Here is a 27,779-nt window from a genome sequence, read left to right on the forward strand (position 1 = left end):
CTGCCTCTCTGTTTAGATAATTCGAGGACAGTATGGTGTCCAGAGGATGGAGCTTCTGCCTGGGGACCGGGAGAACTTGGCTATCCAGACCCGTGGGGGCCCTGAGAAACACGAAGTGACTGGCTGGGTGCTGGTAAGTACTCTGTGTATGCACAGAGCTGCACAGACAGCAGAGTGCAGTTTACAAACTGCTCATGAACGAAGAACAGTAGAGAGACAAATGGCAACAGAAAGGGCATTTAGAGGAAAACAACCTGTGTGAGTTAGAGATGAAGGATAAGGGTGGCTGTTGGTTCCAGTCTTACCCGGTGCAAGCACCCTTCCTCTGTCTAGCATGCAGCAGAAATGTGCATACCACTTGTAAAATCAGAGAGGGAATAGAGGGGAGGACAGGGTTTGACACAAAGAAGTTCTGTAAGATTCCTGAAAACAGAATTACCTCTACCAGTGTACAAGGTGCTCACTGGGGAAGTGGGGTGTGTTTCTTTCCTTAGATATCTCCTCTGAGCAAAGAGGATGCTGGGGAATATGAGTGCCATGCATCAAATGCCAAAGGAGAGGCAACAGCTTCTGCGAAAATCCACGTTGTGGAAACTCTGCATGAAATAGCCCTGACCAAAGGTTGGTAAGTGTGGCTGAACACTCAGCAGCTCTCTACCCTAACAGTTTATTGTTATTTGATACAAAAGGACTACCTCTGTTTAATGCTTTCAAAAGAAAAAAACCCAACAAACCCTCCTCCCCCACTAGAAATACCAGTTTAACATGCCGTTTTTTGCATTTGACAAAACATTCCGGCAAATCTTGGCTGCTGGTGTTCTCAAGGGATTGTTAAAAAACCCCCCACATGCTGTAAAGTACTGGAAATACCAAATTAAAATTTAGAAAGACCTTCTGGGTTTTTTATAGAGCAACTTCCAGTGGGTTTCCAGCCCTACATTTGTATCATCCTTTCATTGTTGCCTGGATGTTTTCAAACCTGCTCCTCTCCTGGGAGCAGTATTGGCACAGGAGACATTCCAGTTCCTGCCATGTTCTCTGCATGCTGGGATATGAAACCTCAGAGATCTGCCACAGCACGTCCCCTTTGCTAGGCTGTGTGCAAAGCTGCTGGCAAACCAGCCATCCTCATCCCAGCTGCAGAGGATGGCTCAGTACCACAGCCACATGCTGTGCTTAGGAATAAATCTGGAGAGCCAGAACAGTAATTGAAACTCCTAGAGGCAGAGGGACAGGGAATAAAGCACAGAGAATACTGTGCTGCCCAAGTCCCCTATTGGATATAATCCTTAGTTTTAATCCCTCCTAGCTTTATCCAAACTATATAGTCTTGACTTTTTTTGTCCTTATGTCTGTGAAGAGCTAAAATACTTCCTTTAGAAGAACATTAGCAGCACCTGGCACTGAAATGAGAGCTTACAATGAATCCAAATATCATGAATAGGAACTTTGCTAATGGTTTTAAGGTAGTGTCTAATCCCTTTTCAAACATCTCATTTATGGATGTGAATGAAATTGAGTTGTGCCATGAACAGCTTGATGTTCACTCCCTCTCTCACAGTAACTTCTGCAAGATTGCAGTACTGTGCATAGTGCCTCGGTTTGTTTCTTACACACACCCAGCACATGCTACAGCTGGTTCTTTTCAGCTGTAGGAAAGCTCTAAGGCAGCTGGAGCTGTGATAAGTAAATGTAGACTGCCACCTTAAAGTAAATTGATAAACTTAATGGAACAAACTGTCAGACATCATAGTTACACTGTGGTGAGAGTCTGTGTGCCATGCCCAGGTGATCTCAGCACAGAAAAATGTGTCTATTATCACCCCTCTGCAGCAGGGAGGGAAGGAAAGAAGGCAGGAAGGAAGGAGGGGTCAGGTCTCACCCTCAGCCAAGAGATCCCAAAGCTATTGCCAAAGTTGGGATATTCCCCCTTGGAACAGGACAGAGTGTAACATGTTTTTGTTTTTCCACAGATGATGGTGCAGAGCTGTGATGTGAGGACTTTGACTTATGCACAGTTTTAAATTAGTATTTTGGAAAGCTGCAAGCTCTGGCTTTTTCTAGCTGACTAATCAGTCCCTCTTAACTCCCTTTTTCTTTTGAGTCCCAATTTGCTTTGCACACTTCTTTCACAGATACACAAATAGATTCACAAGTTTGATTACAAATTTTAATTCTATTTACAGGAAATAAACATACTTTTGAACAGCACACACCAGAGTAAAACTGTAATTTTGAATGCAACGTGTACAAAATGAAACAAAACCTGAGCACTTGAGTCTCATAATTTTAAAAAAAAGCCCATTTAAGCCTAAACGCTCATCATACGAGGTGCAATACTCATAGACATCAGTTCCTGGAAGAGGAGTTTGCAGGCGTAGGGCATTCGAACCAAAGATATCTGGAAAGAGATTTCAAAAGTTTTGTGATAAACACTCATAACGCATCAACTTCCACCATCCTCTACACAAATAACTCATTGAGTTTTTGGCTTAAAAGCAAATCTGGAGTTATGCACGAAAGCATTTAACAAGAATTGCTCACAGACAGTGCCAAAGCAAGAAGGAAGCTGAGACTATCTGTAGGGGCTACACAGCAGCTCTCCAGAATACATTTTTAATGTAAAAATGAAGCCAAGGGATCTGATCCTAAACAAGAGCCATTTAACACAGAACATGTGCATAACAGAGTGTGCCTGAGGTGCATAAATGCGGGTAAGGTTTCCAGCACACTCCACTCTGTAACCCCAGTGCCATTGTTAAGAGCTGCAGCAGTCAGTCCCTGGCACAAAAACAAGCCTGTTCAAGGCAACTATTTTTATCTCTGTCACTGCTCTCCCTTGACACTCTTCTGTAACCAAGCATGCACTGAAGAGCTTTTATTAAATTAAAAAAACCCACCAAAGGGCAACACAAAAGACCTCCTATAGGGACCCAGCCCTGCAAGCATTAATATCTCCATGGGACAGTCACAAGGGTGATGCCTCTAAATTCCTGTGATTCTGAGTTTTAGTTCTAAAAATAAGCTCTCCAGCATTTAAAGTCTCTGAAAACTCTGCACTGTACAACACTTGAACAGCATTTCCTGCCAAGTGACAAGCCAACACTATAAAATTAATAAGGAAGCATCCAAATTGACTACAAAGCTATAAACACATAAAACAGTTATGAAACTAAAATAGCAATTGTTCTGGTGCTTCTTTAAATATTTACTTCCCTTATCCTCCTGCTTCACTCAAGTGGCATTTCCTCCTGCCCACAAGGAGAAACAATGGCTAATGAAAACCACACGTACCTGAGTTTTATTACGGCATCCGCGGCATTCATAGGTGTGAGTCCTCGTGTTTGCAATTGCCATGATTCCACAGAGGTTACACACATGGACCTGGTATGGGTCTGAAGCTTCAAACAGTCTTTCTCTCAAGAACTGGGCTGCTCCATGAGCAATCTGGCAATCTCGTTCCATTTCTCCAAACCGAAGGCCACCATCACTAAAAGGAAGAGAAAACCCCCTCAACTTTTGAGTTCACTGGCAAAATAATCAGTTCTTGTTGATGGAACAAGTATCTGTATTGCAAGGCAGGAGGACAGCTGTGCATTAATTTTCCTTTAACATCACAGAATAAAACTGTGAAAACTAATTAATAACTGCTGATGAGCATTTCTACAGCTGGTGTCTGACAGCCATAGCACAACCATACAGCAAAATGAAGTGCACGATTAAATCATCCTCTGCTTATCTGTGGTGTGTTTAACCGTGGCTGTCTGCCTGATGTCCACCAAACAGCTCTCTGGTCCCCATCATGTCAAGAGGACATGGGGAGAAAGTAAGATGGAAAAGCTCATGAATGGAGATAAAACCAGGGGGATTGCTTATCAATTACTATCACAGACAAAACAGACTCAGCAAGGGAAAATGGGTTTATCACCCATAAAAAATGGAGTAAGATGATGAAAAACAAAGACAAAACTAAAAAGTTCACCTCCCTAACCTTCCCAGGCTTACTTCACTCCTTCATTCTCAACTCCTTCCTCCCCTCCCTGTGATGATTGGGAGAATGGGGATTGCAGTCAGTGCATCACAGCTCCTGTTGGCTGCTCCTTTCTCCTCACACTTTCTTCCTGCTCCAGCATGTGACCCCTTCCATGGGATAGTCCTTCACAAACTATTCTAGCACAGGCCCTTCCCACAGGGTACAATCCTTCAGGAACAGATTGCAGCAGAAGGGGTCTCCCACAGATCATACCTCCTAACAGGAGCTGCTCCAGGATGGGCTTTCCACAGGCTGCAGGACAGTTCCTGTTGCATTTCCTCACTCCTCTCTCACAGTTGCTGCACAGCATTTTTTACCCTTTCTTCAATATATTCTTACAGAGGTGCCACCAGCACCATTGCTGGGCTCAGCTCTGGCCAGCTGTAAGTGGCTGTGTCCAGAATGGGGCAAGCCCGTGTCCTTTCTCAGAGAGGCCACCCCAGCAGTACCTCCTGCTACCAAAACCTTGGCGCATGCACCCAATACAAGATCTTAAACCAAACATATGAAAAAATTAGTGGCTATTTGGGGTGAGCTTATTAAGCTGCAAAGCTGAAGCAACTACTTGTTCAGGGCTCAACACTGGACAGAAAAACAACACACCTTATAGAAACTAAGAGGGATCCTTACCGAGATCTGCCTTCCATGGGCTGTCTGTTAAGGATCTGGATTGGCCCTCGTGCACGAGAATGGATTTTGTCATCCACCATGTGCTTCAAGCGCTGGTAATAGGTAGGACCAATGAAGATCTGGGATGTGATTTTTCGACCAGTGAAGCCATTGTAGAGGACCTGAAGAAGTCAATGCAATCATAAGCCTTACTACACATTGAGTGTATAGTAAAAAAATTACAGTGAATTGATATTTTGATTATACCTCATTTCCTCTTAGATGATAACCATAATCCGATAGAAGGTTGGAAATCTTTTGCACATTGACAGCATCGTTAAAAGGAGTAGCATCACCAATTTCTCCCTTGTTTGCAGACACCTACAGAGAAGAGAGTTGGAAAAGTTTGTCAGGTTTCTGAAGGACTGGTTAGATCACATTTAGCTGTTTCAAACAGTTATAACTCTTAATACTGGAATTTGAGATTCCACGCCAATGGCAGTACCCTATCTCGCTGTGTTTATCTGCCACATATTTTAAAAAATACACACTATAAACAATTTCACTATTCCTTTTTCTAAATCGGGGGAAAATGTCTGGAACAAAAGCAACAGATGAGAGAACATACTGTAGGTAGGGCCTGACTTTCTGGATAAAATTTACAGGACTGTACATCTTCCCTAAGAAACCTCCTTTTGCTATCAAGTAACGAGAGAACAATCATTTTTAAGTGAATTAGGGTTACATTATTACTAGATATGTGTATCTTTACCAAAAAAAAGGAAGCTCAAAGCAAAAAACAATCCCCACCAAATTTTAATTCATATTGCTCAGACCTGCATTTTTCAAGACTTACCTTGCCCTGAAGACACTCAATCAAGTGGCCAATGGTCATGCGGGAAGGGATGGCATGGGGGTTGATAATGATATCGGGTGTGATGCCTTCACACGTGAAGGGCATATCCTAGAGCAGGGAAACACACAGTCAATTCTTCCTAGAACATCATGTTTAGGAAAAGTATGTGCCTGGATCCAAATTAAGTCTTTTAAAGAATTTAAATGGCATTGAAACATGTAAGAAGCAGCTGTGTCCCCTTCTAAAAATATTTTAGTTACATTTTGCACCTGAGTAGATATTCCACAGACAATTCACTTAAGACAGTTCCAATGCTAAGATAATCACAGGTAAAATCAGAAGAAGAAGAAAAAAAAATTACTACCTCTTGCCTGTACTGGATACCACAGGTTCCTTTCTGGCCATGTCTGCTAGCAAATTTATCGCCAATTTGTGGAATTCTTACAGAACGTACCTGTAAGCCACAGGAAAACATGCAATTGGTAATTTAAATACAGACCAAAAAGTATTAAAGCAGAAAGCACGAATGTCAGTGCTCACCCTAATCTTGCAGAATTTGTATCCTTCCTGGTTCAGGGTTACCATGACCTGATCTACAATCCCAGTCTCGCTGGTCCGCAGGAAGGTGCTGCAGTCTCTCTTGGTGAAGCGTCTGTTGGTGCTTTCCAGCTCATCTTCGTTTTCTGGCAGTGTGACTGTTTTGCCAATGATGACATCATCCCCAGACACACGTACCCCAGGGGCTATCAAACCATCATCATCAAGTTTGTCATAGATGGCGTGTCTCATACCTTGGGGGGAAAAAGAAACAAAAAAAATAGACTCACAAGATTTTCAACGTACTGACTTCTTGATGTTCTGCAGTAATTCAACAACAATGCAACTGCTTGCAACTTCAGACAACTGCTAAAATACTTACTGCAAATATCTCAACTGATATGGTAATTTTTATAAAATACAGAAATGTCTGTGTTATTATATCCCAAAATGAAGACTGAATCAGTTCAATATTAACTACCTTGCCCACAAAACCTTAATTTAAAAACGGAGTCTTTGTACAGTCCTTTATCTTACCTTGGCAAGTTTCACGTGTAGGCTTTTCAAAAACTTCCTCTTGGTCATACCCTTTCTTAGACTCCTGCTCTTTGTAAGAGCGATAGAACACAGACCTGAAATGAAGTTATAAAGTCTTCTCCAGTGAAACCAGCATCATTTTCTCCCATCTGTATATCTCATTTTCACATATTATGGCTACTGTTACTAATAACAACCAAATCTAAATAATGAGCACATGCCACACCACCTTTCCTCTGATTTCCTGTTAATCTGACCTTCACTGAGGAGGGGAAAACAAAAACAAAAAACAACCCACCAAACAAAAGAGTTTCAGAGGGCATTATGATGGTCACTTTGCAGATACTGCCAAAGTACCTAAGACAACATGTTAATTTTTGATGAACTGCAAAGATTTTGTAGCTGGTTGACAACTCAGAAGTAGTTATTATTCCTAATGATTATTCACATCTTCAGCATATCATTCTCATATTACTTTCCTCCTTATGCACACTTTTTTAGGCTTCTACTGCTACATTGCAGTGCCACACTCAGTACAACTGAGCTACAGTGAAAAACTTTCAATTTATATAAGGTTCTTTCTGGTACTTTAAGGTTTTTTGTTTGCTGCCTCAGTTGCCAGCATACCAAAGTGCTTTCAGATACCATAATGCACAAAGTCACATCAGCCACCAGCTGTGCCAACAGCAGTTCCTTCTAAGGAGAGGAACATTCCAATCCTAACTGGTAGCAACTGTCTCACTAATAAAGATGAGACTATGCTAAAACGCTGCAACATTGCTCTGGTAACTGGCAAGACTTATATGAAAATACACCAGGGAAGAGTCCAAATATTTTTTCATTAAACTGTGATACAAAGGACCCTAAACAGAATAAAGATCAAAATGGAAGATCAAGAAGACAAAGTGGGCAGTCAGGTTTCATGCTGTTTTGCTAAGATACACATTCACGATTTTCATTGTGTTGCTCCCTCCATCCCCATTACAAAAAAAAAAAAAAAAAAGGAAAAAACAAACAAACAAAAAAAAAGCTTCTCAAGTCGGAAAAATTTGGAATCATAAAAGGAACTCTTCTTGATCCTCTGGACAACCCAGTATATATTTTTTTAAATTGCAAGCAGTTAAAAAATTTACAAAATCTTACCTGAAAAAGCCTCTGTCAACAGCAGAACGGTTCATAATGACAGAGTCTTCCTGGTTATAGCCTGTGTATGATGCAATGGCTACAATCGAGTTGATACCTAAAATGTGCAGAGAAAATAAACTAAATAATGCATGTATGCCCAGATAGACACTATTTTAACTCAAAGTAGGCTTTATTCTCTACAGTGAAGCTGTTCTACACTTTCTCACATAACAGCTCACACAAAAACATGCAGTATCAGCAAATGCAACTCTGGCTAGAAAATAGAGTCAAGAGTGACCCCTTGTGAAAAACCTATTAAACATCAATACATGCAAAACCGCATTTTTTCAGCTAGATTTTAGCAGGATTTTTTGGGTCAAGTAACACTGCTGCAACACTACCAACAAATTTTTTGCAGTCTAGGTGTCCAGTTACAAGCTAACACTTAACCTATACTCATTTCTTAAATTGCACACATTTGCTAAATGTTCAGGTACTCTACACACACCATTTGTGACATGTCTGAAACAAAACAAAGGAGTAGTATTTCTGTTCCATGAACATGAACTGACAACGCACCTGCTGGTAACTCTCTGAACCTCAAGTACTCCATGGAGCGCGTTGTTACCAGGGGCTTCTGGGGATAGTACAACACATGTGCCAGCGTATCCATACGGACATGGAAGTTGGTGATGTAGACTCCCATAGCCTGTTTACCCATAGCAGACTGGTACGTGTTCCTGGGAGACTACACAGACAAAGGAAGACCAATAATTATGTACATAAAGCTCTTTACACCCACACACCTGTGGGTTTTCTATCAGCTTTGAAAGTAGGATGCCAGCAGAGATGCACTGACCTGGTTGTGATCAGGGAAAGGGATAATAGATGCACACACTCCCAGGATCATGGATGGGTGAATCTCACAGTGTGTGTATGTTGAACAATACGCCACACCTTTCTCTTGCAAGTCATCTGGAGTCATTGCCAGCATCACAGTCTCTTCTTCCAGGGTGTCAATGTACTCTACTACACCACTGGCCACAAGATCCTGCCAACTGAAAAAACATTATCTCAATTAACACCTGAAATGGGTCTCTTCAGCAGTGACAAGAACAAAGACTTCACTGGCTTATTATTACTACTACTGCCTCAGTGTGATTAAAATAACTGATTAAACTACCAGGCAGAGAAAGCATCTTTGTGTTGCACAAAGCTTTAAACATTCCTCTCTCCAACCTGAGGGAACATTCAGCATTCCAAGATGGAAAATGACACCTGCAGTTGAATTTCAGGAACGTATCTCACCTGTAATTGTTATACTCTCGTTCCTTCAGTTGGTCAATGTGCCTTTTCTTCAGCAGCAACTTCTGTTTCTCCACAATTAAAAGAGGCCGACAAATTCTGCCTGCATCAGTGTAGATGCGGATTTCTCGCTCACGAATATCTCTGATCATCGAGACCTGGGCAAGACAGCAGCACCCCATGAGTACAATGTCTCAGCTTGGAATCAGAACCACAAAATACAAAACAGGATAACCAAATTCCCTAAAGCAAAGACTTTCCAGGCACTATCAGAGGCATGGAACAAAGAGTAACACTCCTACAAACAGAAGCATTTCAGAAGATTATTTTCAACTGTTTTGTCTTTCAACCGGATCCTCTTTAAAAACAAACAATCCCCCCTAAAAACCAACCCCACAACCAAGCAACAAACCATACACAATCAAGCATATAATAATTTAAAAAATACACAAAATACAAAAATGTCCCCAAATAAAACACAAACCAAACCCAACATGAAGTATATTCAGAAAGAAACTTGCAAATAATGCTACTTGAAACTTGCAAAGTAGAATCAAGGTATTATCTTCTTCTGTCTAAAAAGACACCCAAACTCTAGATGTATAAAGATTTATACCTCTGACACAATGATGTCCATCTGACGACGAAGCTTCCTTAGGGTATTCATCAGCTGCTCTGGATCTTTGTGTATTCCTACCCAGCAGCCATTAACAAATATCTTGGTAGCACTAGAAAGGGGAAACACAAACAATAATTAAAAATATTCCACCCCACCAAATAACCTCAAACCCCTGAAGTGTTGTGCAGGATAAAAAGCTTAAGTCTGTTTAAAAGAGTTTTATTTGCACGTACTCAGCAATTGCTGCTGGAGATATTTCTTCTAGGTTTTCCATACTCCACTCTTCCAAGAATTCCAGAATTGGGGATGGCTGAGACCCCACAGAAATGTAAGCCATCAAGGCTAAGTTCTTCACAAGTCCTACTGCATGACCCTAGCAGAAACACAAAGTTAACTTGCATTTTCAAATCAAGAGATTCCCCCAAGAAGATTCAAGAATTTAAACTTAACTCCTCAAGGAACCAGACACAAAACATGCTTTCAATCACTGAGTTAGCTATAAAGCTAAATATTTTCATCAGCATTATTAAAAAAAGTGCAAGGGATCATCACAAGTGCCACGGCTACAAAATGGCCGTGAGGGAAAGGCAGTTAGCATACAAATCCTGCTTTCATTACCTCAGGGGTCTCAGCAGGACAAACCATTCCCCACAGGGTGTTGTGCAGCTGCCGGGGCTTGGCCAGTTTCCCATCTCTTCCAATCGGAGAATTCAGGCGTCTCAGGTGGGAAAGTGTGGATGCGAAAGTCAGGCGGTTCAACACCTGCACGTTGGAAGTTCAGTCAGTCAAAGCTTCATGAGTGTGTTGCTGACATGACACACTGGCCCATAGGCTCAATGCCCTCTAGAAATGATATGCTTATAAACAACTAAAGCAGTTCTGATTTTTGCTAGCTACACTTTTTAGTTCACCTCCACTAATCTCACCCCTAGAATCTCAAGCTCTTAACTGGTGTTGTAGCGGCAGAAGTTTCCAGAGCATGCTTATATCACAGCAAGACCCCGGGCTAATGAAGTCTGTGTTCCTTACATTTGCCATGGAATACATAACTTTTATATTATAAGGTGTCACTTAAGTTTTTTTAACTGCCTGTGAAGCACTGGGAGTAACTAAAGGAAAGAAATCTATCCTGGACGATTCCCTGGGACTAGGAATTTACACACAAGTGTATGATCTAACAAAAAAATCTTTACAAGAGTTACAACTGTTTACAGCTCACAAGTGTTTAGGAGTGAATGCAAAGCAAACAAACCATGACAAAAAAACCCTAAACCACACACCTGTGAAGATCCAACTATTTAGATCATCATCTGTGCCACCTAAGAAAATTTCCTTTTAAGAATATTTCTGTTTAACATACAACATACATGGCTGCTAAGCACTGTTAAACTCTTCCACGAGAACAGTTTTACCATAAGAACTGTAAACCTGACAAAGCCCTCATTGTACCTGAGATACTCCTGCTCTGGCCTGATGAGCTTTCTTCTGGTCACCCCAGTTTCCAGTTGCCAACGAATATTTCAAACCGTCTGAAATAATTCTTGTTTTAATTGCCAACTCCAAGTTGAAATCTTTCCCTCTGTCAATGAACTTCTGTGCATATATTCTCACTTCCTTCAGCAAATTCTTGAACATTCTGTAGAAGAAAGACACCGAGAAATCTGATTAAACAGTGCTGTGCAATTCAGCTGACTCAGGGCTATTCGAAAAGAATTTCACTGGACTTCTGAAAAAAAGCAATTTGTAACCAGGATGAGGGGGCAGAGGGGAATAAAGCAAATGAAACTGTTTCTAAACATGCACAAAATATGCTTCAAAACAAGTAAATACTGGCCATCTACTGTTTTAGGAAACTAAACCACTCCATGAAAAAGTCATAATCAGATAGAAGCTGTGCTGCCCAAGACTGGCTCTCTGACACAAGAGAATTAGTCTGATTTAGAAGCACACAGTTGGCAATGCCTCTACCATGAAAGAAAACATGTATGTGATAGTTACCCTCTGAACAGGAAAGCCAAGAGTGGCCCAGCAAGATCCAGTCTTTTGTTGCCATAATGATCTCTGTCATCCAGCTCTCTTCTTCCTAGTGCTGCCAGCAACAGTCTATGAACCATATACCTAAACAAGTAAGACAGTTTATGTTTAAAACTGACAGGAGACATTCACAATGAAGGTTACATGCTTTCATAGATAAATCAGTGAACTCTTTCCTAAAGGTTGTCCATTCTAGATCTTTAGGATACCACTGTCCTAAAATAAACCTCTTCAGCACATCGTAAGAGGTGGATGGCCCACAGAAAGTTCAGGCTAAGGACAGAGAGAAGAAAATATTTACATCATGATGGTCATGCCTCTTCTGCTAAATATCTGTCCTGTACTGTTATATGGGCTCTGTTTAAGCACATGCAATCAGGTATGAAATCACAAGTCTCCTGATGATACAGTTCATCTACATGCCAATAAGCAGTGATCAAGACAATGTTTTAGAGTGGCTTACATTACAGTCAGCTTATCAGTACTTATCTACATCTTAGTTATCAATTTCTAGATGCTATCTATGCATCTGGGTATCAAAAAGTCATTTAGCACTGTCATAATATTTAACGTAAGCTCCAAAATGTGTTTGAAGCTAATTTTCTTCCTTTTTTCTCCTAGTTTATCAAAATTTGCATTTTCTCAGCTTCAAAAATATACTAGTGCCCCAAGGTTCTATCACAGAGTATCCAGAAGACTGAGGTTAAAACAAACTTCCATTCAAGGTATTGTTCCAATCATATACATGGGTAAAAAATATCCATTTGCAGCTGTGAGACAGAGTTCTGACATACCCTAGAAAATAGGCCTTTTTGGTTTCACAGAAGTCACTGACACCAACATGTGGGAGCATTTCTTTCTGTAAGACTTCTTTGGCATACTTGATTCTCTTTTCTTTGGTGACACCTGGCTTGGCACCTCTTGAGCCAATGAAGTTTAGGGCAACGTTTTGCTCCTGAATGACAAATGCTTCATCCAGAGAAGGTTTGACCTAAGGTACAAAAATACAGCAAAATCCTGTAGCAACCAGTGCCTGTTGAGGCTGAAGGAGACTACACTGTAGCTTGTTTATAATTCTTTTCAGGATCTGCTAATTATTGATCCAGGTCTTTCTAGCACTAGAAAACAGCAATGAAGCATTCAGGAAGAACAAAAAGAATAGTTTAAACTTCAGAAAATAGTTTTCATTCAAGTTCCTTCCAGGTCTGATGCTGTTTCAAGTATAATCAAGATTTTACAATTAAAGTCAACAACAGCAGGAGAAGACCCTAACTCTCCAAATACATCTTGACTCCTAAAAATTTCCACTGTGCTCTGTCCGCTTAATGCATTCATTAGAATAGATTCAGGCAAAGAACTTTCAACGTTTCTAATACAGAACCCACAGAAATAATAAGTAAATTACAACTGGAAAATGAACAACGCTTCAAGTGATGAGGATGCACCGACACACCACCAAATACAAGAACACAAAATAATTTAATATATATTACCATTTCCATCATTTCTGGGTCTTCAAAATCATATATGATGTGCTCTAGAATGTCCCTGTCAGACACAAAGCCGAGTGCACGGAAGACAATGATGATGGGGACCTCTTGTTTGATATATGGCAGAGTTGCTACAATGCGCTGACCAATGGCACTCTTCTTTGCACCCTGCAAAGATGGGGAAAGCACAGGTTAGGCATCCTGCCTTTCAATAAAAGTCTCTAAAATCGTCCTGCTTTTAAGTAAAAGTCTTTCTCTGGATTTGGATGATACAACACAATATAAGCATATTTATTCAAGCACCACAGGAAAACACGGCTAGTCAGCAGGCAAACAAGGAGCTACTCTGCAACCTTACTCCAGCAATGACTTTTCATTTTAAAGACATTTCAAGCTTTAGAAGTCTGTGAAAACTTGCAAGGTTTTTGCTGATACAAAAGAATATAAATACTACTTGTACGCCATAAACATAATTTCTCTCCCTTAGTGCAAGAGCAACCCTATCCACCTTCAGTGTTCCTTCTGTCAGGCTTAAACTCAGCTTTTCCAACCCACTGTGCAGGTGACCTGCTCCCCTATTCAAGTAGCTGCTCCCCTTCCCCAGAAGGAAATGCTGTGGGATGCAAAAGAAATCAGGAGTGCCCCAGACATCGGGAGGGAGAACACTGTAAAGCTCCTATTTAAGTTCCTCTTGGAAAATTTCAAAACATCAGTGCAATACTAAGTGAATACTGACAACTTTTACTTTAGAAGTCACAAGTAGCACTTACTTCCCCTCACAAATGGCACAATTAGATGTTAAATATGAATTAACCTGTGGTCTGCAAAATACATCTCAACACTAGCTTGGCCATCAGCAAAGAGAGGGTCCCCGTTCCTCTATTTATTCTTAGTGAAAACACAGGACACAGCTTGTCTGAATTTTCTAAAAATTCATGTACAGTACTTTAAAAATTGCTTTTAGCCTTGCCCTAAAACCTGCTACAAATTGAGTCTGCATTTCAATCCTCAAATTATTTATCATAGAGACAGCCATAATGTATGACAAACGAATTTTCATTTACTTAAATCTTCTTTACAACTTAGCATCAGAAGAAATTTCTTCTCAAAAGCCCAAAAGCAAATGACACAAAGAGACAGGACAGTTACAAAACTCCTAAATCAATCTCTGGGGTTATTACTGCCTAGCCATACCTGTCCACCTCTGGCCAGCATGCTGACCCATATAGTACTTGTTGGTCGAGAGGAATTTTCCAGACAAGATCTACACTCTCCTGTGTAGGCATATTTTGAATCTTTCTTTGCAAACACATAAACTGTGTTTGTAGCCATTTTCTCCTGAGCAATCAGAACCTGTGTTAGAAACAAGAGTACCAGTAAATAACAAAAAGAGAATACTGTAAATGACAAAAGAGAATACTGAAAGCAACATTCACACCGTTTCTACTATTCCTTCAGGTGCCTTAACTTCAGAGCACTGTACAGCGTGAAGTCAATTGGTTAAACGCTATATTTTAAAAATATACACTTAAACAAAATACACAGCTAGTTAAGGTGGAATAGCCAAAACAAGAGACTTAGGGAACACTGTTGTCTGTTATTACTTACCACACCTCTGCTGGCTGTGCCAAGACATTTCATACACTGATAAAGAAAGCATTTCACTATCTGTTTTTCCAAGGCCAATGCACTACACAGGCAAATTTAAATGCCAGCTCAACAATCAAAGACAGATTTCCACCCCTCACCAAGAAGAAATATAAAATTCTAATTATTTTGCTGTGTTTGCCCAGGTTATCAGCTAGAAAATACTATCAGTTTCACTGGTGAGGCACTAAGAGGGTGTGGATAAGATTTTCTGAAGCTGGTTCTGAAGCAATGGAGGGAAGAGCCTATTCTTAAAACAAAATGCATCTATATAGCTGTGAACAAGTTGGAGGACACTCTGAGTGAGGAAGTGCCTCATTTCAGAGTGCATGCTGCTCTGCAGTGCTGGAAAGGAAATAAAAATATCTAGAGCACTTACTGGCAAACAGTTCACAAAATGCAAAGCAGTTCACAAAAATCAGAAAAGATGGAAAATGTGCTGCAAAGAAGAAAAGGTGGCTTGAGAAAGCCCTAACAGATGACTAAAAGCCCATCTTTCTGCAAGATCAGGTACCCACAGTATCTCTGGTACACTGAAATAAGTGTTTGTGCTCCTGGCAAAACACATGGAAACAATTAACAGAACTTCCAGTGTCTGTAAAGATGGCTGTGTAAAATATATCCCTTACCTTTTCTGATCCATTAATGATGAAGTAGCCACCAGGATCAAGTGGGCACTCATTCAGCTCACAAAGATCACGGTCAGTTAAGCCATTCAGCAAACAGTATGTGGAACGCAACATGATAGGAATTTTTCCTATAAAGGTTTTCTGATGCTGGGTCTGCAATTGGTCCTCCCCTTCTTTAATAACTGTTTTAGTTATATCCACATACAAGGGGGCAGAATACCTACAGAATAAAAACACCACTGTGTTATCTGTCAGTTACTACCTTTTTGTACAACCCTAGTAATGAAGACAGTTATTCAAGCACTTACTGCTGTACTAAGCGTTATTACCAAATCATCAACCACCGTCTGCATTTAACAACTAAACATGGAAGTTTAAACAAAGTAGTAATTATTATATTTTCAAGCACTACTATATTGTAAAAGGCTATGAATTAATAAGGCAGAGACAGTTCTTCCTTGTATTTATCCACTACAGAGTTGGCTCTTACGTAAGGTTTCTCAGTCTGGCTTCATTTGGCATCATAGGTGAGGGTGCTCCATCTCTTTCCCAATGTGTAGGTTTGGAGAGATAGATTTGTTCAAACTTCAACAGATACCGGGGCTGGAAAATAAGAATATATTTACTTGTAATGGAAGAAACATCTGTCCTGTTAGCAACCAGAACTGTTACTGCAGAACAACAGCCACTACCAATAGATGAAAACACAGCAAGTTGGGTAACACCGGCTCCTAGGAAGATTCTACAGGAAAAGTAAATAAAGTAAGACTTGAGTTTTTGGAAAACAATCTGATTTTTAAAATGCACAAAAGCTTCTGACAACAGGAGGTGGCAAACCATTGTTGGCAAATGTTTTGTAGGTCAAAAAAAATCTCAGTCTTACGTGAAGAAACACCTTTTCCTGGATTTGCAGCAACAGTTGCATGTAGTATCATTTCCCAAGTTCTCATGAAAGCAGTCTTAAGGAGAATACATTTACCATCATTCTTATCTCTGAGCATGGTTGCTAAACCCTTTCATGTGCTTTAAAACTGCCTTCAAAATTTGAGATTGAGAAGCAGAGGAAGACAGAAACAAAAAAATCAAGTTTTTCCCAATACACACAGTTTCCTTAAATTAGTCCAGCACCTTCAAATGTGGTGAGAGATTGCCTGCAAGTGACTCTGAAGGAAAAAAGCAAGTTTTCTCATCTCTAAACCTGTTCCTAAAAACTTGCATTTAATAAATGAGAATAAGATACTAACTTCTGTGATTTGAGAAAGTAAAATACTAGCTTTTGGGCAAAAAGAAGCCCAGCAAAACCCATGCTTGTGACCCGAACTGTGACCAGGCACAGCACAAACATCAGCTCCAGAACTGCACAAGTATAGAATTCTGCCATAATATACACAGAATAACAGAGGAAATAATAAGAATTAGTGAGCTAAATGTTTATGAACTGTTTTCCTAGCAAAGAAACCAAAAGATATCTCAGCTATTCTCTACAGGATAGCTGTTCGCCTGCAAAAAATGCAAAGGAACAGGAAAACCATGTAACAAACTCAATGCTCTGGTGTCCTAAAGTTCCTTTAAATCTCTGGAGAGAAGCATCAAGGTAATGACTGACAACAAGACAATGTCTCATCACCATTTGCACTTATGGAACAGGGATCAGACTACACAAGGGACACAGGTGAAAGCACCAGAGCCACTGCAGAAGGTGCACACTCATTGTACAGGAGCCATCACTGGGTGCAGATTTGAGACAATGTATCCTCTTCTGAACCTGGTGCCAAGGGAAGATGAACAGCACCCTTTGAAAACCTGGACCTAACTTGAGTCAAAGCTAAGAGAGAAGCTTTTAGCCATAAACCTTTCTTGCCATGGTAAAGCTGCTGAAAAATCAAAATCTCACCAGAACACAGCTTGCTCTTGGCCACCTGACATGCTCTACTAAATCTCTGTCTGTGCAGTTGTGCACAGGAACTGACAATATGAGCTGCAGCAGCCACTTTTCTTGGTCACTTCTCAACTCTAACAGCAGGACAGGGGTTGAATAACGTAAAATGACTTTGAATTGTAAAAATACATAATCTCTGCCAAGGTTCTCCACTTACTGGCTCTTCCACTTCTCCTGAGGCATGCTGGGCTTCAGCTTGTAAATCAATTGGTGGAGCATCTTCAACAATTCTTTGCACAGACATCTGAATAAACTCATCAAAGGAATCCAACTGTTGCCTGACTAAACCCTTTTCATCAAAATAAGAACTAGGAAAAAAAAAAGTTAATAAGAAATCTCAGTTTAATTAATGTACTTCACACATCAACAAACTTAAGATATATTGATTACCAAAACTCCAAAAGCCATGAAATATAGTGCAGAATCAAACACATTCACTTAACTCAAGGCATGAGTTTCAAACACAGATGCTCTTCACAAATGTTTAACAATTCCCTCCCTGCTTGAAGACACTGACACTTTAGAGTGACAGACTTGCTGCCACCTCTTGGTTAAGCCACAACTGCATGAACAGTCAGCGCCTTAAATTTCCCTTAACTGGAAGAGAAAAGTGATGACAAACTTCACTGAAAGCAGCTTCAGCTCAAGTTTTCAATAAAACCTGTAAATTACTTTGCTTTAACTAATTTTCCAAGCTGCAGTAAACCAGGAGCATGTCCCCAAGTCCAAGTAATAGTACTCAGAACTTTTAGCTTGGATCTCCTCTGTTCCAGCCACACAGGTCCTGGATGCTCATGTTTTGCAAGAAAAAACGCCATCAAAATTGTGAAAATAACCAAGTACTGACTTCCTAATGCCAGCATCAGCTGTGAGATTAGTGGGCAAAACCATGTGCTTGACATGGAACCAAAGCCACCTCTTTCTTCACTGAAAAAGGTGTGTGCTGGGGGTCAGCAGAGCTTCTTAATTCCTGCCGACAACTCTTTCTGTAAAAGCCCTCCTGCTCTGAACGTGCTGCAGCACAGTTTAGCACATCCAAGCCTGCAGCTCCCAGACGCGTTCCCGGGAGCAAGCTGGATGTCACCTGCAAGACCGAGACCACAGGTGTCGGAGAGATAAGGACAGCGAGTTTTAGCAGGTCACCTAATAACAATCCAGCAGGCCTCTTGCCACAGGTCGGGGGTGATTTCATCATCGTCTTCATCATATTGCATATCTGTGGGGAAGCACAACGTGTGAGTTAGACTGCGGCCACCGCGGTGTTTGTTCTCCCGCGCCTAGCTCAGGGACCCTCCGGCACCCCGGCAGATCCCACCGCATCCTGCCCATCACCCGGCTCCCACGGGCCCCGGCGCGCCCAGCGCCACTCCTGGCCGAGGCGGGCGGGAGGAAAAGGCGAGGACAGGAAAGGGAAACCCCTCACCTTCGTCCGCGTCGTACATGGTGGCGGCGGGAGGAGCCGCGGGCGGCGGCGGCCGAGCGAGCGAGCGAGCGAGGGGCGAGAGGGAACGAGCGAGACCACGGCTGAGCGCGGGCCAAAGGCGGCGGGACGGCGCCTGCGCCACACGTGACGTCACGCTCGCGTCGCCCGCGAGGCGCCCGCGCGCTCGGTGACGTCAGGCGCGCGCGCCCCGCGGTGTGGCGGTAGCGGTGTGTGCGGGTCCGCTATGCTCCGCCTGGGCCCCGCGCTCCTGGCCCGCCTGGCCCGCGCCCGGCCCCGCACCCCGCTGCGGCGGTGCGGGGCGGCGGCGGCGGGCGGTGGCGAGGAGCAGGAGCGCTTCGTCTTCCTCGAGTACGAGCCGGACCCGGCTGAGAGGGCGGCGGCGGCGGCGGCGGCGACGGCGACGCTACGCCGGGAGTGGGAGCTGAAGCCGGAGCGGGAGCTGAAGCCGAAGCCGCGACGGGAGCGGCGGGCGCGGGGCGCAGCGGTGGCGGTGCCGAGCACGTCCGACCCGTCGGTGCCGCCGAGCGGCCTGAGCTGCTCGGGCTGCGGGGCCGAGCTGCAGTGCGGGGACGGCGGCGCGCCGGGCTTCGTGCCGGCCGAGAAGTACCGCAGTCTCCTGCAGTGCGAGGGCCCCGCGGGGCTGCGCGGTACCGTGTGCCAGCGGTGCTGGGCGCTGGCGCACTATGGGAGCGCCCTGCGGCTGCGGCTGCCGCCCGACGAGCACCGCCGCGTGGTGAGCGCGGCCCTGCGCCGCCCGCCGCCCCACGGCCGCGGGCCGCTGCTGCTCTACGTGCTCGACGTGATGGAGCTGCCCGACCCGGTGCTGCCGCAGCTGCCGGCGTTGCTGGGCCCCGACGTGCCCGCCTCGGGCGTGCTGGTGGTGGGCAACAAGGTGGACCTGCTGCCCGCAGACTGCCCCGGGCACCTGGGGCGGCTGCGGCAGCGGGTGGCGGCGGCCTGCGCCCGGGCCGGGCTGCGGGGAGCCGCGCTGGTGGACATCCGCCTGGTGAGCGCCAAGACCGGCTACGGCGTGGAGGGGCTGATCAGCCGGCTGCAGCGCTCCTGGAAGTGCGCCGGAGATGTCTACCTGCTGGGCGCCACCAACTCCGGCAAGTCCACGCTCTTCAACACCCTGCTGCGCTCCGACTACTGCAAGTCCCGCGCCTCCGACATCATCGACAGGGCCACCGTGTCCCCGTGGCCAGGTCAGGGCACTGCTCGACCCTTTGTAGCATGGGTAATGGGGCATGTGGGGTGCGCAGAAAACAGTGAGCTGTGGGCCTGTGGACTGCTCTTGGGCCACCCTGCAGCAGGAGAGCTTGTCACCAAAGGGGTATCTGCCACCCTGGACACCTCCGTGGCGGTCAGCAAGCTCCAGAGGTATGCTGTGCTTCAAATTGTGAGGAGTGGCTGAGGTGTTTGACCTGGACAAAATGAAGTTTGGGAGACCTTATCAATTTCTGCATCTAGCCGAAAGAAGTAGCCAACTCTTTTCCTTGGCAGCCAGTGACAGGAGAAGGGGATATAGCCTTAAGATGCATCAGGGCAGCTTTAGTTTGGACATTAGCAGGAATTTTCTTCACCGAAAGGGTGACTAGACATTGGAATGGACTGCCTAGGGAGATGATGGAGTCGTGCCTGAATGTGGCACTCAGTGCCATGGTCTTGTTGATGTGGAGATGATCTCAGAGGTCTTTTCCAACTTAATTGATTCTGTGATTCCTTGGGGCAGCAGGAGTGGGATGCATGTGCTGAGGGTGCTGCACATCCTGTAGCAGAGGCTTGGTAAACCAGGATGAGTCTGTGTACACCCGTGCCAGTTAGGATGGCATCTGATGCACGTGCCTTGCCTGTCCCTGTCCATCAGAGGTGCCCTCCAGTCTGGAGAGGCCGGGAGGTGGAATGGTGAGCACTTGTAGGCCAAACCAAGCTGTCTGGAGTTGAGACTTACCTGGGGTGTACGAAGTCAGCCTTGGCAGCACTCGGCTTTAAGACCCTTTTATTCAAGCTGTAGGTGAGAACAGGTCTTAAGCTGGTGGACGGCTTGTTTTTGCTTCCCCAAGTTGCAAGGCTAGTACTTTATGGGAGCAGCTATATTTCCACCTCTGACTTTGTGTTACTGTGTTTCACCAAAAAGTTATAGAAGCAGTTTTTTTGTAATCTTGTTCCTCAGAGCTGAAATGTATCGGGTAGTCAGAGACACAAAAGTGCTTTCTGTTTGTTTTTCCAGGAACAACACTGAACCTATTAAAATTTCCAATTATTAACCCTACGTGTGACAGGATATTCCGAAGGCAGGAGAGGCTAAAAGAAGAGGCAACAAAAACAGAAGATCAGCTAAGCCCTGAAGAAAAAAAGTACCTTAATCAACTTAAAAAGCAAGGTTACCTAGTGGGTGAGTAAAGGTGTTACCTTTCTGCCTCTAATGAAAACACTGCTTTACACAAAGGTTAAGTTATTCTGACCAGTGTTTTCTCACAGATAAATGGGGCAAGACCTCCATCGGCTCCATAAACAGCATCATTAGTACTTTTGAATACCTGTCAGATGCTGTAGTAGCAGAGAGTTTCTCTGTGCAATGCATCTCCTGTCTGAACGAGGCTGGTAAATTCTGATAGCTTAGTAATTTGCAAGGATATCACAGTATGGGTCATCTCTTGTTCTCAAGTGAAGAAAATTAATTTAATTTTAAATAATCACATTTGGACTGCAGGCTACAGGGATTGTGCATTTTAGTATATATTCAAAAGAGGAGGTTACCAGAACATAGCTCTGGTTTTCAGATAATTCTGCGTGGCAATCTGAGGCACTGAAAAAAGAAGGCAGCCTGCTTTACCATAAATTGGAAATAACAAAGTGTCTGTGATCTCCCTGTTGAGATTTTGGGGCATGAGGAGCACTAAGCAAAACTCATAGAAGGGATTTCTTATAATTTTGGCTTTTGAACATACAAATTTCTAGACACATAGTGTCTTTATCACCTTTATATTACTGATGTACATCTCTTTTAAGCCGTGAAAGTGGCAGATGTTTGATTGAAGGAAAGCAAGTTAATAAGTAAATTACCAGGAAAACCTTTCATTTTAATCCAGGAAGAGTTGGAAGAACATTTCAACAGCAGAAGTCTAGTGCTGAGATTGACTTTGACCCTGACCTGCTCTCCTACAGCATGGATGAAGATCCTAAAGATCCCCCTAAGAAGCACGAGGAAAGGGAGGAGTTCACTCACAATGAAGTGAAGGATGCTCGGTGGTGTTTTGACACGCCAGGAATTGTAAAAGAAGACTGTGTAGGTACTCTGTGGTGTTGTGTTTTGGGGTGACAGGGTTTGTGAGGGCTGTTCTGTCTTAGCTGTGTCTCTGGGAGAGTGTTTTCTGCTGTAGTCCTGGCATTAGGATTCTCTTCGTTTGGGAATTGTATTAAGATAAGGTTTGTATTTACTTGAGAGGAGTTCATGTGGTAATGCTGTTGCTTTTCTGAGTAGAGCAATACTGCCAGCTTTGCAAAGGAGCTGTAGGACTGCCTCACCAAGCTTCCACAACCTCTGAAGGAAGGGAATTAAACGAGTGCTCTTAGCAAGTTCATACAGCATCACCCAATGAAGCTGGCACTTCTTTAGCTCTCCCAGCCTATGTGAAAAAGGTGGCGTTTAGGAGGATAACCAGAGTCTTATGACCAAACCACATCTTAGAGAAAGCATTCTCCTGAAGCTAGGAGGATCTACAGTGTTACTGCTACTGGCTCCAATATGTCAGGCCTTTGTCAGTAGAGCCCTACTGTAGTCAGTGCTGACAAAGTGCACATGTCCAAAACAGACATTTTTTGATTTTTGGTCTTTTTAATAGCAAAACTGCAGAATTGCAGAATACCAAAGATGCAGAACTGTCGGTCATCTTTTGGGGAAGATTAAGTTGTACAGGGAGACAGGAAGGTTCTGAAGAGAATGAAGTGCAAGGACTGTGCTGAGACTTTACAGCTCATGTGCTGGTGCTGCTTTCATGAACACTGGAAGACTCCTAGTTTTCTAGTGATGTATTTGTCAGACCATAATCTGCTTTATTAAGCTGCACTTAGGTCTCTGATAGCCAGTGTAGAGACTGGCATCAGCTTAGTTCTGGTTTGGTAACTTGAGAGACTGTGTGTGTTCTTTCCCTCTTCTGGAGTTGAATACATGTGGAAAATACTTCCTGCATTCAGAAATAGTTGTTGCTGTTTCTGATCAAAGTTTCAGATCAAATTTTGTTCCTGCAGTCAATGTTCAGTCTGAGTGGAGGACAAGCAGATTGTCTGTGGCAGATTTTGGCAGGGGAAAATCTTTCTCGCTGACTGTGTGGACCAGAATTGAACTGTTGTGTCAAATGTTCTTGACATTGCTTTAATTGGGCTTTTTCCTCTATCAATATAATGTCAATACTAACTTCATTGTTCCCGTTGAAACATCTGGAATAAGTTGTGACAATTTATTTTGCAGATTTTGAATCTCCTAACTGAGAAGGAAGTAAAGCTGGTTTTGCCATCACATGCAATTGTTCCACGGACGTTCATTCTCAAGCCAGGAATGGTCTTGTTTTTAGCAGCCTTGGGACGTATAGACTACTTAGAGGTAAGGGAAGAAAGGATTTTGGGAGCAGCTCTTTAATCTCTTACAGTACTACCAGCCATAAAAGGCTTTCTGGGTAGCTTTCCCAGACCTTTTTCTTGCTGTTTTGAAGATGATGAATCAGTTAAGGAATTAGTGCATGAAGTCAGAATGCCTTGGGATGGGTAGTTGAAAGGTTTGTTACTTGTTACCAGCATGCAGTGTTACATAATGTATAATGGAAACTGCTTTTGAATGCTGACAAACATCTTCAATTTAATGTGCTTCCCATGACCTACAAAGAGGCATGAGGGAACGAGGAGAATGTCCGAATTAACTGGGAACCACGTGTTGGTGGTTTTCCTAATTTCGGTGTTTTGTGAAAGCTGTCTGCTAAGAGAGAAAAGCACAGACATTTTTCTCTCTTGGCAGACCTCTGCAGAACTTGCCCGAGGAAGCAATTAATTGCACGGGTATTTTAGTTTCTGTAAAAAATATTTTTCAAATGTGCTGTGTGTCCCCCTTGCCAATAACTTCTTCAATTTATTAAAAATCCCATGCCATACACCTTTATCAAACTGTGTGGAGTTGACCTCCCATGATGCTTCCTCTGTAAGGGGCAGTTTCTTTCATAAGATAAGACATTATCATAAGTCTTAGATCATTTTCTCAGTAGCTTGCCCTCTTTTAGGGGTGTGTATGGCTATTCCTTTGTTTCAATCTGCTTTCCAAGATCACCACAGAAATGTTGAATTAGTACTTTGCTAATGACACTCTCTACCTGCTAGAAGAAAACCAGAAAAGTAGACGAGGCAGGATTCTGTAAAGTAAAAACTGTACCAGTATGGCAGGAGCACACATTGATCTATCAGTCTTATGTATCTACATCCTCCTGAGATCTTGGAGGCCAGTTGTTATCAGATCATGACAGAAGCTCCTGCCTCAGCTTAAACCTGTGAAGGAATTCCTGCATTTTTTTCTGACTGCTGCTAGTGTTTGGAGAGGTCTCTCCCCTCTGTGACCTTGTTTGCTCTTCCTGCAAGTGTGATGAGAGTGCCTGCTGAAATTGCTCCACTGTCTCTGCACGGCTTGAGAGCAGCTGGGGCCAAGTACTGTTGAATGAGCACTGTGTGTTAGAAGTGTAGAGTGATAGGAGAAGCAGCACCAGACCAGATGTCCATCACCTCTTGTGCTGAATAACCCCACTGAGTTTGTTCTTGTGAATTAAATGAGAACAAAGATCTCTCTTGGATGATTTACCTGAGCTGAGCAGGTGTGCTGGCAGTAAATGTGGCATTGAGGGTGCTTTGAGGCAGGATGGTGAAGCTGTGGGTCTTCTCTTCTGGCATCTCAAATCCCAATTTTATATAAACCCTGGCTGCTGTCGTTGGCAGAGAGACAAGGACCTCTCAAACAGGGAGAAGGCATCAAGCAGGCAGATTTTCAACATGCGGGAGAGAGCAATTCAGGGATGATTTTCTGTTAGCATAATTAGCATTCATTTGGTATTTATTTCAGGGAGAAAAGCCTGCCTGGTTTTCTGTCTTGGCTTCTAACCTCTTGCCAGTCCATGTTACTACACTGAGTAATGCAGACACTATGTATGAGAAGCATGCAGGCCAACAGTTCCTAAAGGTAAGGAGAGGTGCTGGGAGGAGCTTGTGGCTGCAGGTGGGCAGAACTGACAGGGAACATCCACGGGTGTCAGGAGTTTGGGACTTGTGCAGTGGATGAGTGGAGATGCGCGGTGTGGAGCAGTCTTGCACAGACGCATGGCAGAGCTATATTAGGAGAGAGCACTCAAGATGTGTTTTCAGCAGAGTTTCTGTTTCTAGCATTCAGGCTGATATGATTTGCAGTGCTCTGCTTACTCATACTTGGCTCTTCTTGAACAGCCTTAAAGTGCAAGCAGCAACGGGGATATTTTCCATGGCAAACCTGCAGACTGGGATTTCAGAACAGATTGCAGCTGAAAGATTTACTTTTCTTATTCTTTCCCTGCTGGATCTTCTGCACATGTCTTAATCTCTTGGTGGTCTGACGTTTTCCTTGGTATGGCGACATTCTGTGTAGCATTTTCAGATTGATGGGAGATGGGGTGAGCTGTCCCTCTCCTGGTATTTCCATTCCTGTGCACATGGAGAACAAGTGCTGTCACTCATATTAAGGCAGCTGGCCTGATCTACCAGCTGCATCCTGCAACGGGCACTCCATCTTTCCTTACCTCCCATGGGGTTCCTCTGGATGTGATCCTGACTCTGTTCTGGCAAACCTGAAATAACTCCTGGAGGTTATTCAATTCAGTTCTTAATTGGCTAACAAATATTTAATACCTTTATTCTCCCTTGTGCCTTGCTTGCCAGTTTGAAGTAGGAATCTGCTGAAGAATCTCTTGACTGTTAAATAATTTCCCTGTGTTTTAATCTTAGGTTCCCATGGGTGGGGAAGAGAGAATGAAAGAGTTCCCTCCACTTGTCCCTCAGGACATTAGACTGAAAGGAATTGGTACCACTGAGGCAGTTGCAGATATCAAGCTTTCCTCTGCAGGTAATTTAATATTTCTTCATTAGTTTGCTTTGCAGGGTCTGCATCGTAGAAACATTGATGGGAAGAGGCCTCTGAAGGGGTGAAGCTGTATTTCCTGCTCAGAGCAGGACTGTCAACAGCACAAAATCATAGCAGCCATGACTTTGTCCAGCTGAAGCGTGACAGTCTCCAAGAATGGAGATTGTCAGCCATACAACATTGGAATACTTTATGCTCTGGCTGCCATACAGGTTCTACAGCATCAGGAATGGCTGTGACACTGCCAGCTGTCCAGGTGAGAGGGAAAGGGCCCTTGACTGGAAAGCTTCATTCTTGTGTTCTTGGTAGTTCCCACCATCCCTCTTAAGTTTGCCAGGAGAGAGCTGTGTCTGAGAAGAGTGGGCTTAGGTACTGCCTTCTGTTGGAAAGAGCTGGATATGACCTTTGAGCTTGGTTTCTCAAGCAACCACACGAGGGCAGCTCAGATTTTTAGCCTCTCTGGGAGGCAGTAGTTTGTGTCAGAACCTTGTTTTGATCCTAGGGACTTGCCTTCCTCACTGTCCATATTCTCTCTGGCTCTGCAGGCTGGGTGGCAGTGACAGCTCACGCAGAAGAGGAATTGCAGCTCCGAGCCTACACTCCCAAGGGCACTGCCTTGGTGGTGCGGGAGCCTCCCCTTTTGCCTTACATCAGTGCCATCAGAGGGCCCAGGATTCCAGGCACTCCTGCCTATAGGACCAAAAAACCTCCTTCCTTTGTGGAAAACCTAAGGACCACGGGAAGCAGATAGCCCTTCTCATCATCTGAGCAAGGCAGAAGACAGAACAGCCCGTGAAGAACCTTGTGGCTTACTGGTATTCAGAAAATGTTGGACTCGTTCTGAAAGGCCAGCAGGCACATTTTGGGAAGCAGGCCTGGGGGGAACCTCCACAAGTCCACATCTGATCCAGCTGCTGAGCTGCAGCCATTTTGAATGACCTGAGGGGCTGGGACCTTGCTGTGGGGGGGGGAAACAGCTTCTCCCTTGGATCTGCATTGATGGGCAGATCCCTTTACCTGTCCCCTCTTGAAATACAGGGTGGAAACTCAATGGTCCGACTTTGCTGCTCATAGAGTAGGCATGCTCCCTCGTGTCAGAAATCATCACCTTGTTATTAAGGTGTTTCCATAATTAAGGGGTTGGAGAGAGTTGGAAGGAGCCAGGAATGCTCCAGTGTGTGTATGGCCCTCCTAGTGGCTGATACTGATTCAACAACATCGGCCAAAAATTGTGTCCTTTCTCTCCTTCAGCATCTGGAGCAGATTACGGTGTGCAGTATCCTGCTTTTAGACACAGGAAAAGTGATTTAATGGAAAGCAGGTCTGCTCCTGTTCCTGAAGAGGAAAGTTTTGCAATTCACTGCTTTGATTTAGTTTCTGTAGCTTGGGTACAAGTTTTTGAAACCAAGGGTATGGAATAAAACTTTTCAAAGACACTCTTTTGTTGACCTAGTTGAAAAAGCACTCTTTGTGTGGGCATAAGCATCTTGCTAAGCACATGAAAGGTCCAGTGCAATAATAAACATGCTCAATCTGCCAGACAGGCAGACTGTGAGACACATGGCCAGCCAGTCTGCTGAAAAAGAGGCAGAAAAAAGAGTATCTTCTAATCTCCTTACCATTTCACTGATGTTTTTCTCAGTCAGTGCATTGGTCCCCAGAGGCGGCTCTGCTGTCCTTGGGTCCTTGGGTGTTCTGAAGAAGCCTGGATGATCAGCAGAAATTACTGGCTCATTCAGCATCCTCTTCTCACCATTGTTGCCTGTGGGATGTATTGGCATTCCTTTAGGGAAACCTGTCCCTTTGCCCTGCTTTTTGTTTCCCCCCATTT

The 27,779-nt window shown here is 43.6% G+C and overlaps 3 protein-coding genes across 4 annotated transcripts in view; 2 read left to right on the plus strand and 1 right to left on the minus strand.

Annotated features, from left to right (window-relative positions):
- IGFBP7 (insulin like growth factor binding protein 7) overlaps positions 1-2,211 on the plus strand; it is a 15,297-nt gene extending 13,086 nt beyond the window's left edge. Inside the window, exons 3-5 of one of the 2 annotated variants that reach the window (XM_088164009.1) lie at positions 17-133; positions 495-625; positions 1,974-2,211. In XM_088164009.1, the coding sequence (XP_088020135.1) occupies positions 17-133; positions 495-625; position 1,974 (249 nt within the window). In that variant the 3' untranslated portion in view covers positions 1,975-2,211. The remainder of the gene's footprint in view (positions 1-16; positions 134-494; positions 626-1,973) is intronic. The other variant, XM_014883744.2, reaches the window with a different exon arrangement.
- On the minus strand, positions 2,157-18,929 carry POLR2B (RNA polymerase II subunit B). The gene is made up of 25 exons (XM_014883743.2): positions 18,784-18,929; positions 18,504-18,576; positions 17,518-17,668; positions 15,912-16,024; positions 15,422-15,641; positions 14,340-14,498; positions 13,149-13,313; positions 12,450-12,646; positions 11,620-11,739; positions 11,071-11,257; positions 10,240-10,383; positions 9,855-9,994; positions 9,619-9,730; positions 9,006-9,160; positions 8,557-8,755; positions 8,277-8,445; positions 7,716-7,812; positions 6,573-6,667; positions 6,039-6,289; positions 5,863-5,952; positions 5,499-5,606; positions 4,910-5,023; positions 4,664-4,824; positions 3,295-3,490; positions 2,157-2,401 (listed from the first exon to the last, which is right to left on the minus strand). Exons 1-25 carry the CDS (start codon positions 18,800-18,802, stop codon positions 2,312-2,314), a joined length of 3,525 nt encoding a protein of 1,174 aa, XP_014739229.1. The 5' UTR covers positions 18,803-18,929; the 3' UTR covers positions 2,157-2,311.
- Positions 18,930-18,992: 63 nt separating this feature from the next.
- NOA1 (nitric oxide associated 1) lies at positions 18,993-27,384 on the plus strand. Its single transcript, XM_014883730.2, has 7 exons — positions 18,993-20,009; positions 21,035-21,199; positions 21,897-22,093; positions 23,276-23,407; positions 24,902-25,018; positions 25,813-25,930; positions 26,494-27,384. Exons 1-7 carry the CDS (start codon positions 19,028-19,030, stop codon positions 26,697-26,699), a joined length of 1,917 nt encoding a protein of 638 aa, XP_014739216.2. The 5' UTR covers positions 18,993-19,027; the 3' UTR covers positions 26,700-27,384.
- The last annotated feature ends 395 nt before the right edge of the window (positions 27,385-27,779 follow it).

Source organism: Sturnus vulgaris, chromosome 4 (assembly GCF_052056855.1).
Source record: "Sturnus vulgaris isolate bStuVul1 chromosome 4, bStuVul1.hap1, whole genome shotgun sequence".
Classification (NCBI taxonomy): domain Eukaryota; kingdom Metazoa; phylum Chordata; class Aves; order Passeriformes; family Sturnidae; genus Sturnus; species Sturnus vulgaris.